This window comes from Haliaeetus albicilla, chromosome 20 (assembly GCF_947461875.1).
Source record: "Haliaeetus albicilla chromosome 20, bHalAlb1.1, whole genome shotgun sequence".
NCBI classification, from domain to species: domain Eukaryota; kingdom Metazoa; phylum Chordata; class Aves; order Accipitriformes; family Accipitridae; genus Haliaeetus; species Haliaeetus albicilla.
The window spans coordinates 1,180,437-1,193,754 of NC_091502.1; the positions used below are offsets into that span (position 1 = coordinate 1,180,437).

The 13,318-nt window shown below is 37.4% G+C and overlaps 1 protein-coding gene across 20 annotated transcripts in view; it reads left to right on the forward strand.

Moving 5' to 3' along the window:
- The window catches only part of SUPT20H (SPT20 homolog, SAGA complex component), a 36,680-nt gene that overhangs the window by 22,838 nt on the left and 524 nt on the right, over positions 1-13,318 (forward strand). For 3 of the 20 annotated variants that reach the window (XM_069807952.1, XM_069807953.1, XM_069807960.1), the window contains exons 17-23: positions 1,736-1,844; positions 2,070-2,234; positions 3,994-4,306; positions 5,398-5,549; positions 7,965-8,020; positions 9,374-9,493; positions 11,677-11,782. In XM_069807952.1, coding sequence (XP_069664053.1) covers positions 1,736-1,844; positions 2,070-2,234; positions 3,994-4,306; positions 5,398-5,549; positions 7,965-8,020; positions 9,374-9,493; positions 11,677-11,782 — 1,021 coding nt within the window. Of the gene's footprint in view, positions 1-1,735; positions 1,845-2,069; positions 2,235-3,993; positions 4,307-5,397; positions 5,550-6,476; positions 6,626-7,964; positions 8,021-9,373; positions 9,521-11,676; positions 11,783-12,325; positions 12,454-13,318 lie in introns of those variants that run through there. The other 17 variants (XM_069807943.1, XM_069807945.1, XM_069807944.1 and 14 more) reach the window with 12 other exon arrangements.

The window sequence follows — 13,318 nt, forward strand, 5'->3', positions numbered from 1 at the left end:
ATTTTCTCTTGAATTTGAAGAGGAAATTTAAAAAAAAAAAAACCAAAAACCAAAAAACAAACAAACAGAAACAAATCCACACCAAAAAAACAACACCAAAAACTTTAATGTGCCTATGTTTGCATGCACACGTCCAGCAGAAATTCCTGCATTGCCATGTTCTCATGCCTGTTGGCATTGCCTGCTTGTTTCTTCTGGCTTTCTTGGTCAGATTCAGTACTCAGTGTTGACCTGTATTTAGGCTCCAACTGGCAAATTAATTTTGTATCCATTGGGCTATTTCCTGTGCTACATCTTTCCCCTAAATACCTACTGTTAAACTGCAACAACATTGTTCTGAAAGAGGTAGTTCTTGGTATCTGCCAGAAGAACAGCATGCAGAGGCCAGCAGTTGCAGAAAGCAATATGCACGTTTCTGTATGTTTGTATACATGTGCAGATATATGCATGCACATGTGTGTATATATATGTATATGCGTGCGTGTGTGTGTATATATATTAAAATTGTAGAATAACTTAAGGTGGGAGGGTACTTCTGGAAGTCATCTTGTCTGGCTGTCCAAGCCCCCACTGAAAGCTGGATGAAGGTTACTCAGGTTACTGTATTTAATGATCTAGTCCCCCTTTGAATGGGGCATTAGTCTTTATTTTCAGAATGATGAAAGCAGATTTTAATAGTAGAAGAGAAAGACAGCCCTCAATTTTCTTCAAAAGTTTCTTTTTTTATAAGCAAGCAATTAAAAGCTTGTAGAGGGTGTGTCTCTTATTACTGAGAATCAGTGGAAGCTCAGCTCTCCAAAAAGGTTGATTTCTGCATAATCCTGAATGCTCCGATTTGTTAGCCCATGCACATCTGATTTTGGCTCCTGCATTGAAGTATTCCATTCACTATATTGACAGCCTCATTTTCTAGTTTCAGCAGTTTGTGGACTGTATGTTTTAGGCGTTACTTTCATTTATGGGATACCTGCTTTGTAGGTAAAAAGATATAGACCATAACTGTAAACATGTTTCACTGTTGAGTCTTCTGACGGTGTCGGCTATTGGAATTATGGATTTAGGGTATGTTGTGAGTGGCTGAGAACTACAGACTTGATTAGCTGAAGTTAATTTGCGTTCAAACAGCCTTATAAGTAGGCTATAAGAACAAACAAGAAGGGAGCACCTTTCCTCTAAAAAGATTAGTGAAGTTCTGATCCCACTGCAGTCAATGGGAAAATGTGTATTGATTTCTGTGCATTCAGGATTTTCCTGAATGTATTTAAATTCCTGTTCCCAGAACCAGGAAGTCTGATCCTGTTCTTTAAATCCATCTTGGTTGGAAATGGCAGATATATACAGATGGTAAATGAATGAAATTATGTAATTTTTCAAGTAAGACCAAATTGTCCTTTTATTTAAAGTGCATCTGTCACTCTTGCATTCGTGAAAATTACCGAGAAGGATGTCACAATTGTGGAGACAAGTGAAACTCCTTACATTTTTTTAATTTTTTTTTTGCTTGGTTTAAATTTTACCAGCATTTGCAAGCTGCTGCTTGATGGTAACCATTTTATCTCAAGAGACTTGGTCATAGGTTATGTTTTTAAAATAAATAAATAAAAATCTGAAATGTTTGAAGATAACTTTGTAACAGTCTTGAAGTCTAATACAAATTAATTGAATTGTCTTTTCTGTCAAATATGTGGAAGCTCACATTATTGCTGTGGTAGTGTTAATTTCTCTTTCCTCCTAGCAGCCAGAAAGTATATCAGGCTCTGTTCAGTCTTCAGTATTGGGGAAAGGTGTAAAACACCGACCTCCTCCAATCAAATTACCTTCAAGTTCAGGAAGTAGCTCTTCAGGTAATTATTTATTGACTCAGGCGTCTCCTTTTTATGTGTTCTGCCTGTTGTAAAATTACATGATATCCCTTTAGTAAAGATTTAATTTAAAAAATCAGTATCTTATATGTGAAGAGAGTATTTTTTTTATTTCTGATTATATTGTTCACAAAATTGTATCCTAACAAATATTCAAGTTAACATGTACTCACAGAACAATAATGTATTTTAATTATGTTTTTTCAGGTAATATTTTTAGTCCACAACAGTCAAGTGGCCATCTAAAATCCCCAACGCCTCCTCCTCCTCCTTCCTCTAAGCCTCCTGGTCTTTCTCGGAAACAATCTATGGATCTTAATCAAGTTAGCATGCTCTCTCCAGCTGCCATGTCTCCTGCGAGCTCTTCACAAAGTGAGTCACGACCTAAATTCTCCATTAAATCTTAGGCTTTTGCATAAATGCTTCCCGAGATAAACTTCTTAACCTGTGGAATGATGAAACTTAAGTGTATAGTGTACCCTAAATTGTATAAGTTGTGCAGCTCTAGGCAGGTCTCTTGTTCACTGTATGTATTTTATGTTTATTGTAACTGTGTTCGTTTTTTCTGTATATATGTATGCACCCTCTGTGTATACGTTTTAATACCTTTTATGCAATTAGTATGATCTCCTCATTTCTGAAAGGCTGGTAGATGATGTGATGAGATAAAATTCCAAAGTGTAGATTTTTTTTCCTCCAGTGTAAAAACAGTATGTTAGATCAGTTTGCCTTTACATAATTTAAGCATCTGGTTTTTTAAATGTTATAGGAGCTGGTGCAGTTGTATCTCTATGTATGTATATAATCTGATCAGTCCCAAGGTGGTGATACAATAAACGATAAGATGATTTTTTTAAAACACTCCTACACTGTTTTACAAATCATTGCTGATTGCAAGTGTGGTGGTGATGCTGGTGATGATAGCACCATATTCTCAGGTGTTAATGTAAATTTCAATAATAAGTGTCATCCTAGTTTAAGTATTTTCATTAACACTGACAGGATCATTGTAATCATAGCTATAGACCATAAACATTTTTAAAAATATGTATGCGTCTTGAGACATGTCGTGAACAGATTTGTACAAAGAGAAGTCATAGCTGCAGTTTTTCATTTTTTTATGAATAATTGTATACTGCACATTCCAGTATCCTGCACAGTATTATGCTTTTTGCATTAAATAATTTAAAATCTGGATAGCTCAAAAGGTGTAACTTTTCTGCCTTCTTGTTTTGCACAAAGAAAAAAAGAAAACTTATAAAAGTTTTCTTCTAACATATTTACTGTTTTTTTATGTTAGTGCTATGAATTGTGTAAATCTGCTGCACACAGTTGTTACTTTAAGGGTCTGGTCACAACAGCTGGACATCCACATTTATTTCCTTTCTTTCTGCAGGACATGAAAGCTAAAAAAAAAAAAAAAGAAAAATAAAGAAACACCTCAAGCTTTTGGGGGTTTCTGTTTTGTTTTTCTATTGATGACTGTGCTTACTGCATCCACAACAAATATAGCTATACATGCTACATTTAAGCAGAAGGAATTACACAGCAACTTTTAAAGATGCAGTATTATCCTCTGGTTCTCAAATATTAAAAAAAATATTTTTATTTGATCAAAATTTGGCAAATGGGAGCTTAGCTATCTGAAATTTAGATTAACCTCATCATTATTGAGATAGTATGTGTTCTTTGTTGAATCTGTTGTTTTCCATGATATGTTTTTAACACGATGCTATTGTGCAGGCAGTGCATCTAGACTATATGTTTAACATTTTAGGGAAAACATTAATTAGGTTAAACTGGTCACTAAGAAATTGTTTTACTTTGATTTAAGTATTTCTGAATGGAGTCGTGACTCAATGTATGATAAATTATGGAAGGACTTAATGGAGGATACAAACCGGTGTATGGCTTAAGGAATTAACCATGGAGAATGGGTTTTCTGTGTGATTATACTGCATCCTTAACAAGGACCGTGTGCTGCAGCACTCGTGTCGTGTAGATATTAACACTTGCAGCCTAAAAAGTGGAACAAATTGTCAGTGCTAAATAAGATTCCATTAACCTTATTATACCAAAAGGACTGGCCTTTTATAACAAACTAGCACTTTTTATTTTTCTCAATGAGCAGGGTCTGGAACTCCTAAACCATCTACTCCTACTCCAACCAACACCCCTTCATCGACCCCACACCCTCCTGATGCTCAGAGCTCAACTCCTATTACCCCTTCTGCCACCCCTACTCCCCAAGATTCAGGCTTCACCCCTCAGCCCACTTTGTTAACCCCGTTTGCTCAGCAGCAAATGTCTCTGAGCCAGGCACTGCCTGTAATGACTATTCCTCTTTCCACCATGGTAACATCCATTACTACAGGAACAACCTCCACCCAGGTCATGGCAAACCCTGCAGGACTTAACTTCATCAATGTAGTGGGCTCTGTGTGGTAAGTTTTTTTTGTTGTGATGGTTTCTTAATTTGCCCTGGGTGGGTTGGTTGTTGGGGCGGTGCGGTGGGGAGAGTGGGAGTGGTACAGGACTGTCCAGCATCCATTAGGATAGATATTTTTCAGGATCTGCAATACAAAAAGATCATTCCCTTTGTAATTATGAAGTGATGAGCCACCAGAAACTACCTGTATTTCTCAAATATAAGGCATCTGCTATCAGAATATTGGAAAGGTCTATTAAAGACCTTTATTGCTTTCAGCTTTTTGGATGCATACATTTTAATTTCATAAGGCTTAACATCAGTTTAAGTGATTTCTGAGGTTTTGCCCTTTAAGTTTGAAAACATTTTTTGTTAATCAGAGAGGAGGTGGAATATCATATGCAGAACACTCTAAATGAAAAATGGAAAGAGATTTGATATTAAGGTGTCTGTGAATGAAAGGTTATATGTAAAATACAAGAAAACAACAAATCCGTTTTCTAACAATTTAATCAAACATTGAGGTTAAACATTATTTGATTCTTAAAACTCATTTTGTGGTTTAAAAAAAAATAAATGCTGCTGTCAAGAATAGATTGTGTGGTATAACATGAACTGCTTTTTAGGCTAAATGAAATTGTGATCAATATAAGATGGTCAGTGCAAGACACATAGTGCGCTTCAATGCAAGTGTCAGACACTTGAGTTACTCATCCAAGGTCTTCAGCAGTTGATCACTATTGATTAATTAGATTTTTTTTAATGGTGCAAAAAGAAAACACAAACCTGTTCCTTAACTTTTTGTTATGATAGTACAACTGTTTTGAAGACTGTTGATCTTTCAGTATTCCTAGAATAAAAAAAAAATTGTGTTTTATTTTCCATAGATTATACCCAAGAAAAAAACATGTATTTGCCGAGAATGTGGATTTATGTATTTGTTATGCCCTAGGCATAACAATTTTTAAAGCTGCCTTGATGCTTTATCCATAATCCCATTTACAGCAAACAATTGATTTACTCATCATGAGACAGAGGGCAAAAATTTATTTACTTACATTTACTTGTACCACTTGGGTTTGATGTGTTGTCTTTCCTCTTCTACAGTGGAGCACAGACACTGATGAGTGGTTCAAACCCTATGTTGGGGTGCAACACTGGTGCCATAGCCCCTGCAGGTATAAATCTGAGTGGCATTTTACCATCAGGTCTGGTACCAAGTGCGCTGCCTGCTGCAATGCAGTCTGCCTCTCAAGCAGGTTAGTGTGAATAAGTTGAAAAGCCACCCTTCAGATAGGGACAGTGTGAAAACATACTGTGAGAACAATGGACGAAAGTGGCCATTGTGTGAATAGGTTGTGTATTGTTGATGGCTGGAGCTCAGGAACAACATGCGTATTTTTGCATTCAAAGTGTAGGCTATGTTTGAGATTGTTTGTTTGATTTTTTTTTTTTTTTTTTTTTTTTGAGGAGCTAGACTGGGGAAACTTACTCTCAACCTAGATTGTTTGGTATGCACAGTAGGAATTTTGAGAGAAACTCTAAATTCAAATGCAACTTTGATAATGATGACTGCCAGAAAAAAAGGCATGACTGAATGTAGAAAGAGGCCTCACTTTTTAAATGTGCAGGGCATTTTATTCTGTCACTGGTACTGCTTTATTCTAGTAGGACAATTAATTAGTTCCTTATTGCCTTCAAATATATCTATATAAATCTGTGTGCCTCAGTATTCATTAAAGCAGGATTTAAATTCTTAGTTTATTTTTTCTGAACATATAATAAAGAAAAAAACCCTAATGTATGGTTATGGAATCAGAATGATAGAAGAGACTTCAAGATTTCCATCCCTTACACTGAGACAGTCGAATCTATCTAAACCATACTGAACCAATGTTTATCCAAACTGTCTTTAAATACCTTCACTAAAGATTCCCATCTTCCTTGGTAGCTGTTTGGAGTAGTTCATTATCTGTACAAAATGTTTCTTCCTAATTACAATGCATCTCCTTAATTGCGAATTAAATTATTTTTTTTCTCCTATTCCTTGAAGACATGAAAAATAGTTGTTCACCCTTTCTCTTTACCTTCTAAGTATCAAACATGCTGTCATGTCCCACATTTGTCTTCTCTTTCTGATAGGTCGTATTTTTCAAACCTTTCATAATCCTGTCACTCTCTTCTAGACTGTCCAATTTGCTTACATCCTTCTTAAAATGTGATAACCAAAACTGGACACAAGCCTGAGCTTGGCTGATTTACCACTGTGGAGCACAGCAGAATAAATGCATCTCATCTCTTTCACAACATGCCTGTTAACATTTCCCCAAATGAGGTCTGCCTATTTTTTATCTGTATTTTTTGCAACAGCATTACATTAACATAAGAATGGCTTTACTGGTTTAGGCCAAAATCCATCCAGTTTATATTCTGTCCCTGACAGTTGCAGCTAGAGGATACTTAGGAGAGAGTTTAAGATGAGGCAAAAGTGTGAAGTGAAACATCCCTTGTATGCAAGTGTACCTCTTCTGGCAATCTGCAGCTTTGAGACTTTCTCAGCTGAAGACTATCCGCGTGGATCTTTATGCTTAATGTCCCATGCTAGACTTCTAGTCTGTGGATTTATCTAATTGGGTTTTGAACCTGTTCATATTTTTGGAATCTATGGCATCTTTTGACAGTGAGTTTTATAAATGTAAATTGTGTGAAGAGGTTCTTTTCTTTTGTGTGTTCTGTAGTTTGTGATATGGATGACTTGGATATGTTTGTGACCTACTGTAACTTCTCATGTCCTTTCTTGCTGTATAGACACAAAGCTAGTTACTCACAATTTTATACTTGTTCGTTTGTCTTTTTTTAGTTCTATGTTGTTGAATTTTGGACCCTTTCTTCGATTCACTAGGATTGCTTTTAATTCTGATTCTGTCCTTTCAAGCACTGTCAACCTTTACCAGTTCGGTGTCACAGATTTTTACGTGCAATGCTGCCGCCTACATAACAGATGGGAGTAGTGAGCTGAGCTAGGTCCGTGGAAAGCCTCTGGGGGTTCTGTTTGACAGCCACTGTTTTACTGGAGCGTTTGTACTGGTCCTATATCCACCTCAGAGCTTACTACACGTACATCTTCTTTTAGCATAGCTTTGAAGAGTGCCATGTGGAATAATGCCAAAAGCTCTAGAAGTCAGATGTCTTGCCAGAAGCCCTTGGGGGGGTGGGCAGTTGCTGAGATTTTTGGGTGGGATTGTTTTCTGTTAATGATTGAGAAACTGAGAGCCTGTTACTTCATTGAGCCCTTGGACATTTCTGGATTTACTGTACAAACAGTAAAACTTTTTAAAGCCAAAAGAATCACTGAAGAATAACTGCTGTGATATTATCCACATTCACCTTTGTGTAAATGCATTAACAGGTTATAGGTTACAGGGTACAGTGTTTAGTAGCGATACAGATTTCTTTCTGTTTAGTCAGCTCTCTTTAACTTTGAATCTGGATAATTATGAACTTACCAACATTATGGAAAATGCAGCATTGTATTAAGTATAAAATTTACACTTGCCATTTTTCCAACTTCCAAATGTTTAGAAATAATCCCAGTGGAAAGGTGTATTAATTGCAATACACATATATAATTAAGTAAAGACTTCCTACTAATAAAAAGATGTTTTCTTTAACAGGCAGCCCCTTTGGTTTGAAAAATGCATCAAATCTTCGGCCCTTAAATCTTCTACAGGTAATTGATACACTTGGACACAATAATAATGATAATTTCTTATATTTCTTTAGAGATATGTTTAGTGCTGCTTACTGCATTGCCCCCCACAGATCTTTGAAGCCAGTTGATCAGACAGACCCTTTACTGCAAATTTTAATTGCTTATTTAAAATGCTTGGAATAAGAGAAAAAGCTACTTCCATAAAGAAATCAGGTGGAAATTATATTCCTAGCTCACAACAAAGCAGCTAGTTCTCAGTAACAATCTAAAAATGCAGACATTTGAATTCAAGAGATTAATCCTAAAATACAAACTTCTATTTTCAGGATTTGCTTAAGCTTTTATTGCAAATCATTCTTTAAACTGAAGTTATTATTTTAGAAGTACGAAACAGTACAGTAGAATCACTCGGGTTACACATATAACGCTTAAAAGTCGAGCTCAACATGCACAGGTAGGTGCAATAATGGCTTTAAAGAGCTTCTGGTAATGCAAATAGAAGTTCATGTAAGATAGGGAGTTTAGAAGGTCTGTAAATGTTTTCTTTCCACTAAGCATACATACAGATAGAAACATGCGCAAAAGTTGCTTATTGTCAGAGCTCCATCTAAAAGCAGAACAGGGAGTGTTTGTGGAACCATCTGGAGTTCCTGGATCTTGAAGTCAGCTGCAAGTTACAGGTGTGGAATTGCAGCTTCAGTGTTCCACAGATGTTGCACCATGCTTCAAAAAATTAATACCAGTAAAAGATCAGCTGTAGCTTTGCTACTTCCTCCTCCAACTTCTGTACACACTCCAGAAACATGGAAAAGGGCAGGCACAGGAGGCAGTTATGCCAGAGTAGAGCTTTTCTATAAAATTAAATCACACAAATACAACCTTTCAAGCTACCTCTGCCATTCATATAAGCCAAGAATAGTTTGGCTGAAATCAGTGCAATTAAAGCTGGGGTAAGGGAGAGGAATCAAGACTTGTTTCATGTTTTTCTGCATCAGACCTTGCAGCTTGTTGATGGGAAGCATCTATTAAAATTCAGTGGAATATTTTGAAAGTGAAAATAATGTACAGTGCTTTTGAAGACTAGCCTTTACAATTCCAGTATCAGTACAATCTCTACTATTTTAATTAGAATAATAAAAATGTATTTTCCTGTGGAAATACCTTGCTATAATTTAATGCAGGTTTGTTTTCTGAGCATAAGGCTTTTTCACAAACAACAGCAATTGTAAACTGATTCATTTTAAAGGATTTAAACAAACAAACAAAAAAACCTCCAAGGAGGAGGTCATTATCGATGTCATGTTCATCCTCGGACAGTGGGGAAACTCAGCAGTGTGGTTGAAGTGTGCTTTTTGTTTTAATCTTCAACAGCTTCCAGGTGGTTCATGTATTTTTAACCCACTCCAGCAGGAGCAGCAGCTGTCACAGTTTTCTCCACAGCCACAATCTCAGCAGCCTACAACCTGTAGGCCTCAGCAACAGGGAGAACAGGTCTGTGCTAACAGCCCTCAGTCTGGGGTGCGTGGATGAAAGTTTCTCTTATTCTCCCCATCTCCACAAGTAAATGAGTCTTTACCCAACAGATGTGAAGCAGAAGGGGAGGGAAGTCTTCCTGCAAAACCTTCTCAAACTGCGGAGACTCAGTGGCTTTGTTGCCATGGCTGGAGCCTGGGTTATACTCCTTTATTTATATCCTGTATAGAAGAGCTGTAACAAAACAACTGGCTAACCATTGTCTAACTCTAGCATGAAGAGAGCCAGCCCACTGTACAAGTGGTGTAAAATCAGCTTAGTGTTGTCCTGTTTGTCATAACTAGCAGATACATCAGGTGAACGGAGAAAAAACACAGTCCACATTACTGCATAGTAACTAAAACTTCTTACACTGCTGTTAGTTGCCTTACGATCCTCACTGCTGTAGTTCAGCAGAATTGTTCTCTTTGCACCAGAGAAAGTATCAGTTGGCTTTAAAGCTGTAATCTTAGAACATTTGCTCTACTGCTGCCTGCAATTAGTGTTAAAGGCTTTAATCACTGAAGGAAGTCTAGTCTTGATAGAGACCAATCTGTCTGTTCTCAAAACGACAGATTTTGAGTGGTTGGTTCTGCCTGCGCCTAAAAATCTTTAGCAGCACAAATGCAGCAATTTGGGAAAACCAGCTGCTCTGCTTTTGTGTTCTTTATCTTTTGTTTTCCCAGACATGCAAGACTTCTGTTTACCAAATAGTCTCTACTGGATACTCAGTTTGTCCTAACAATTTTGCTTGTGCTACTGTAGGCTGTCCATAAATAAGATGCCTCTTTCGAATGTTTTTATGGTGTATAGTCTCCTGTGTCACAGGCCTTGTTCTGGAATGCAGGACAGTTTAATGGGAAACTTTCAGATTTGTTCTCAGAATCCAAGTGTCAGTTACTAGTTGAATTGCTAAAAAAAGTCATGCACACCTGTACTATTGGGTTTTATTTTCTAGACATTGAACTTCAAGGGTGTTTACAAAAGGGCTGACGTAAGCCTACTCCTTCTTGTGGCAAAAAGTTCTTCTGGAGGAAATCAATCTCTGCATTGGCTAACTTGCCCTAAGGAACTTCTCTCTTACCACACTTTATAGACCAGGGTCATTAGCTAAAATGAGCTATTAGGAATACTAGATTCCTTAGCTTTCACTAAGGACAAGAACGTATGCGTTCACAGTGCTGTAATCCAAGTGCTTAGTGGAAAAAACCCAAGCCCAAAAAGACCCAAAATTTTCTGTGCTGCCAACAGAATATACACATTCTTGTCTCATACTTAGGGTTTTCCCCCAAGTGTTGGTTCTATGACTTTTTAAGTCTTCCTTAGTCATCTTCATTGAGATGTCATCATCTTTTTAATGTGCTTGGTCAAGTTTACCTAGATCTTAGTGGCATTATTTCATATGGTTATTCTAAAGAAGCATTGCAACTCCTGGAAATGCAGCAGCTCAAAAGCTGTTCTTTTGCGGTTTTTTCTTTTGTTTTTTTTTTTTTTCCTGACTAATAAGCCATGCAGTTTGCTTGAATTACATAATAACACTTTCTTTCCCCACCTTATGAATCAATGTATAATTTAAGTTCTAGAAGAGGTCATAATTCAGTACCCTTTGACGTCAGTGGACACTAGATCAGACTCCACGAATTCCACTTGAGTGACTACTGTGAGAACTACTCTGTTCTGAAAATAAGATTTTAAAAGCAGGGTTTGTATTTTTTATGAAATTAAGGAGTGTGTGGCACAATATGAGCATGTGAATGTAAGTTTCAGACTTCTCACATTTTGACTGATGAGGACTTTGCACATGGATGGTTTCAGGTGTCACCTGAAGTCTGTGGGGTTGGGAGTGGGACAGGAAACTGTCCTAAGATTACAACCATCAGCTGTACTCTCTGCTGACTGCAGGGAAGTTGACAAATACATGGGACTTCTGCTGGGTAACGGGCACAATACCATTTCTGCCAAAACAGAGCTGTTTTGGGGCATTCGACATCTGTTCCACTTTAATAGTGACTACATTGTAGCTTGTATCTACGCACACTGGAAGATGTAGAATTAAATGGTTTTAAATGGCACTTCAAAAGTTTGCCTTTACACTGGCTTTATTTACTTATTCATTGATACCAAAGTTTGGTAATAAGGATCAAGCTTTTCATTTTTGCTAGGGGTCTGACCAAGGTCCATCCAATCAAGATCAGGCATTATCTGCCCAACAAGCTGCTGTAATTAACCTGACTGGAGTAGGGAATTTTATGCAGCCTCAAGCCACAGGTATGTGCTTGCTGAGCCTCCTTTTGTAGTTACATGTGTATGTTGATAAATTCACACTGAAATGAAGTTTGGTCTTAAAGTAGTCTTACATTAGATCAAAACAACTTAACTATTTATTATCGGCACATGAATTATACAAGAAACGCTGGACTTCCAAAGCACGCGCTTTTCTGCTTTGTTTGGCAGTTAAGTGTAGTAAATCCATAATACCACGTGAAAATAAGTCACACTTGATACAAAAAGCAAACACAGGTAACTTCCATGCCAGACTTCATTGAGGAATGTTTCTTTAACTGTGTGCTTAACATCCACTACGAGAAACCTCTTTGTGTCTCCACAAGCACTTCATAATCTAATTATGTTCTAACGAGGAGTATGTATATCTTGTATACTTGATTCTGCACTGTTTCCAATTTGACTCTGAAACTAATTCTGTTGTTCCCCCTTTCCTGTGACACTCTATTCCTATGTCTTCCTTCCCTGACCCTGACCAACTCGACCTGACCTCTTTGACCTGCCTGCTTTCCCCTTCTCCTTTCTTAGTGTTGTCTCAGCTTGGCTCTGCCGTGAACAGACCTGGGCAAAGCCTTCCTCAGCAGAGACTCCAGCTCTCTTCTGCCTTACAACAGCAACAACAACAAGCCTTGCAGCAGCAGCAGCAACAGATACAAGTAATCCAGCAACTTCACTCTGACTGTGTTTAAAAAAAAAAAAAAAAAAAAATTAAAAATACAATTCTCAGCTCCAAAACCAAAAAATCTTGCCCCTTTGACTTTTTTTGTTTTGTTGTTTTTTTTAAACTAATATCTTTATGGTCTCGCAAATGAAAAAAAACATGAATTTGGCAAGCTATATCATGAAAGATTTAAAATCTGTGGTTCTCAGCTTGGAGCACTGAATTTATTTTTATTCACTTAAGCCATCCACCTTCCTGATTTGCTCACATTCAAGGAGTGCTTGTGGCACGTATCTGAATAAGCTCTGCCAGGTGCCAATAGATTTCAAAACAGCCTAAATGTAAGCACCTGCAAGTTCAAATGTAGCACTGCTACAGTCAGTACATGGAAGCAACAGCTCTGGCAAAGCATTCCTTTAGCATTCTGTCATTCAGATGCTTTATGAAAATATCGTAATTTTTTTTAGCACACAGTCTCTTCTTTGTGATACATACAGAAAATACGTACAATGCACGCACTGAGAAGGTATTATGTTAAAAATGTACTGTGTAACCCAAACATTCACTGAAGTTGCTGAGTTACTGCAGTTACTGCAATGGAGAGAAAGGGCAAAGAAATAAAGCTGTCCAAGTACATGTGTAAAGTGTTCCATGTGCCCTCAGCAGGCTTCTGTGCCACTGGTGCTGCTTGACTGTACTCACTGCCCCAGTACATGGTGTGTTCCTTTTGTCAGCCTGGTGCCTCCTCATTTTTTTTTTCTTTTTATCCCCCCCTGCCCCCTTCCTCTCATTCTTCCTGACATGAAACACAGCTTTATAGTCAACACTAACAAGCTTTTTCTCCCCCTTCTTCATGGCAG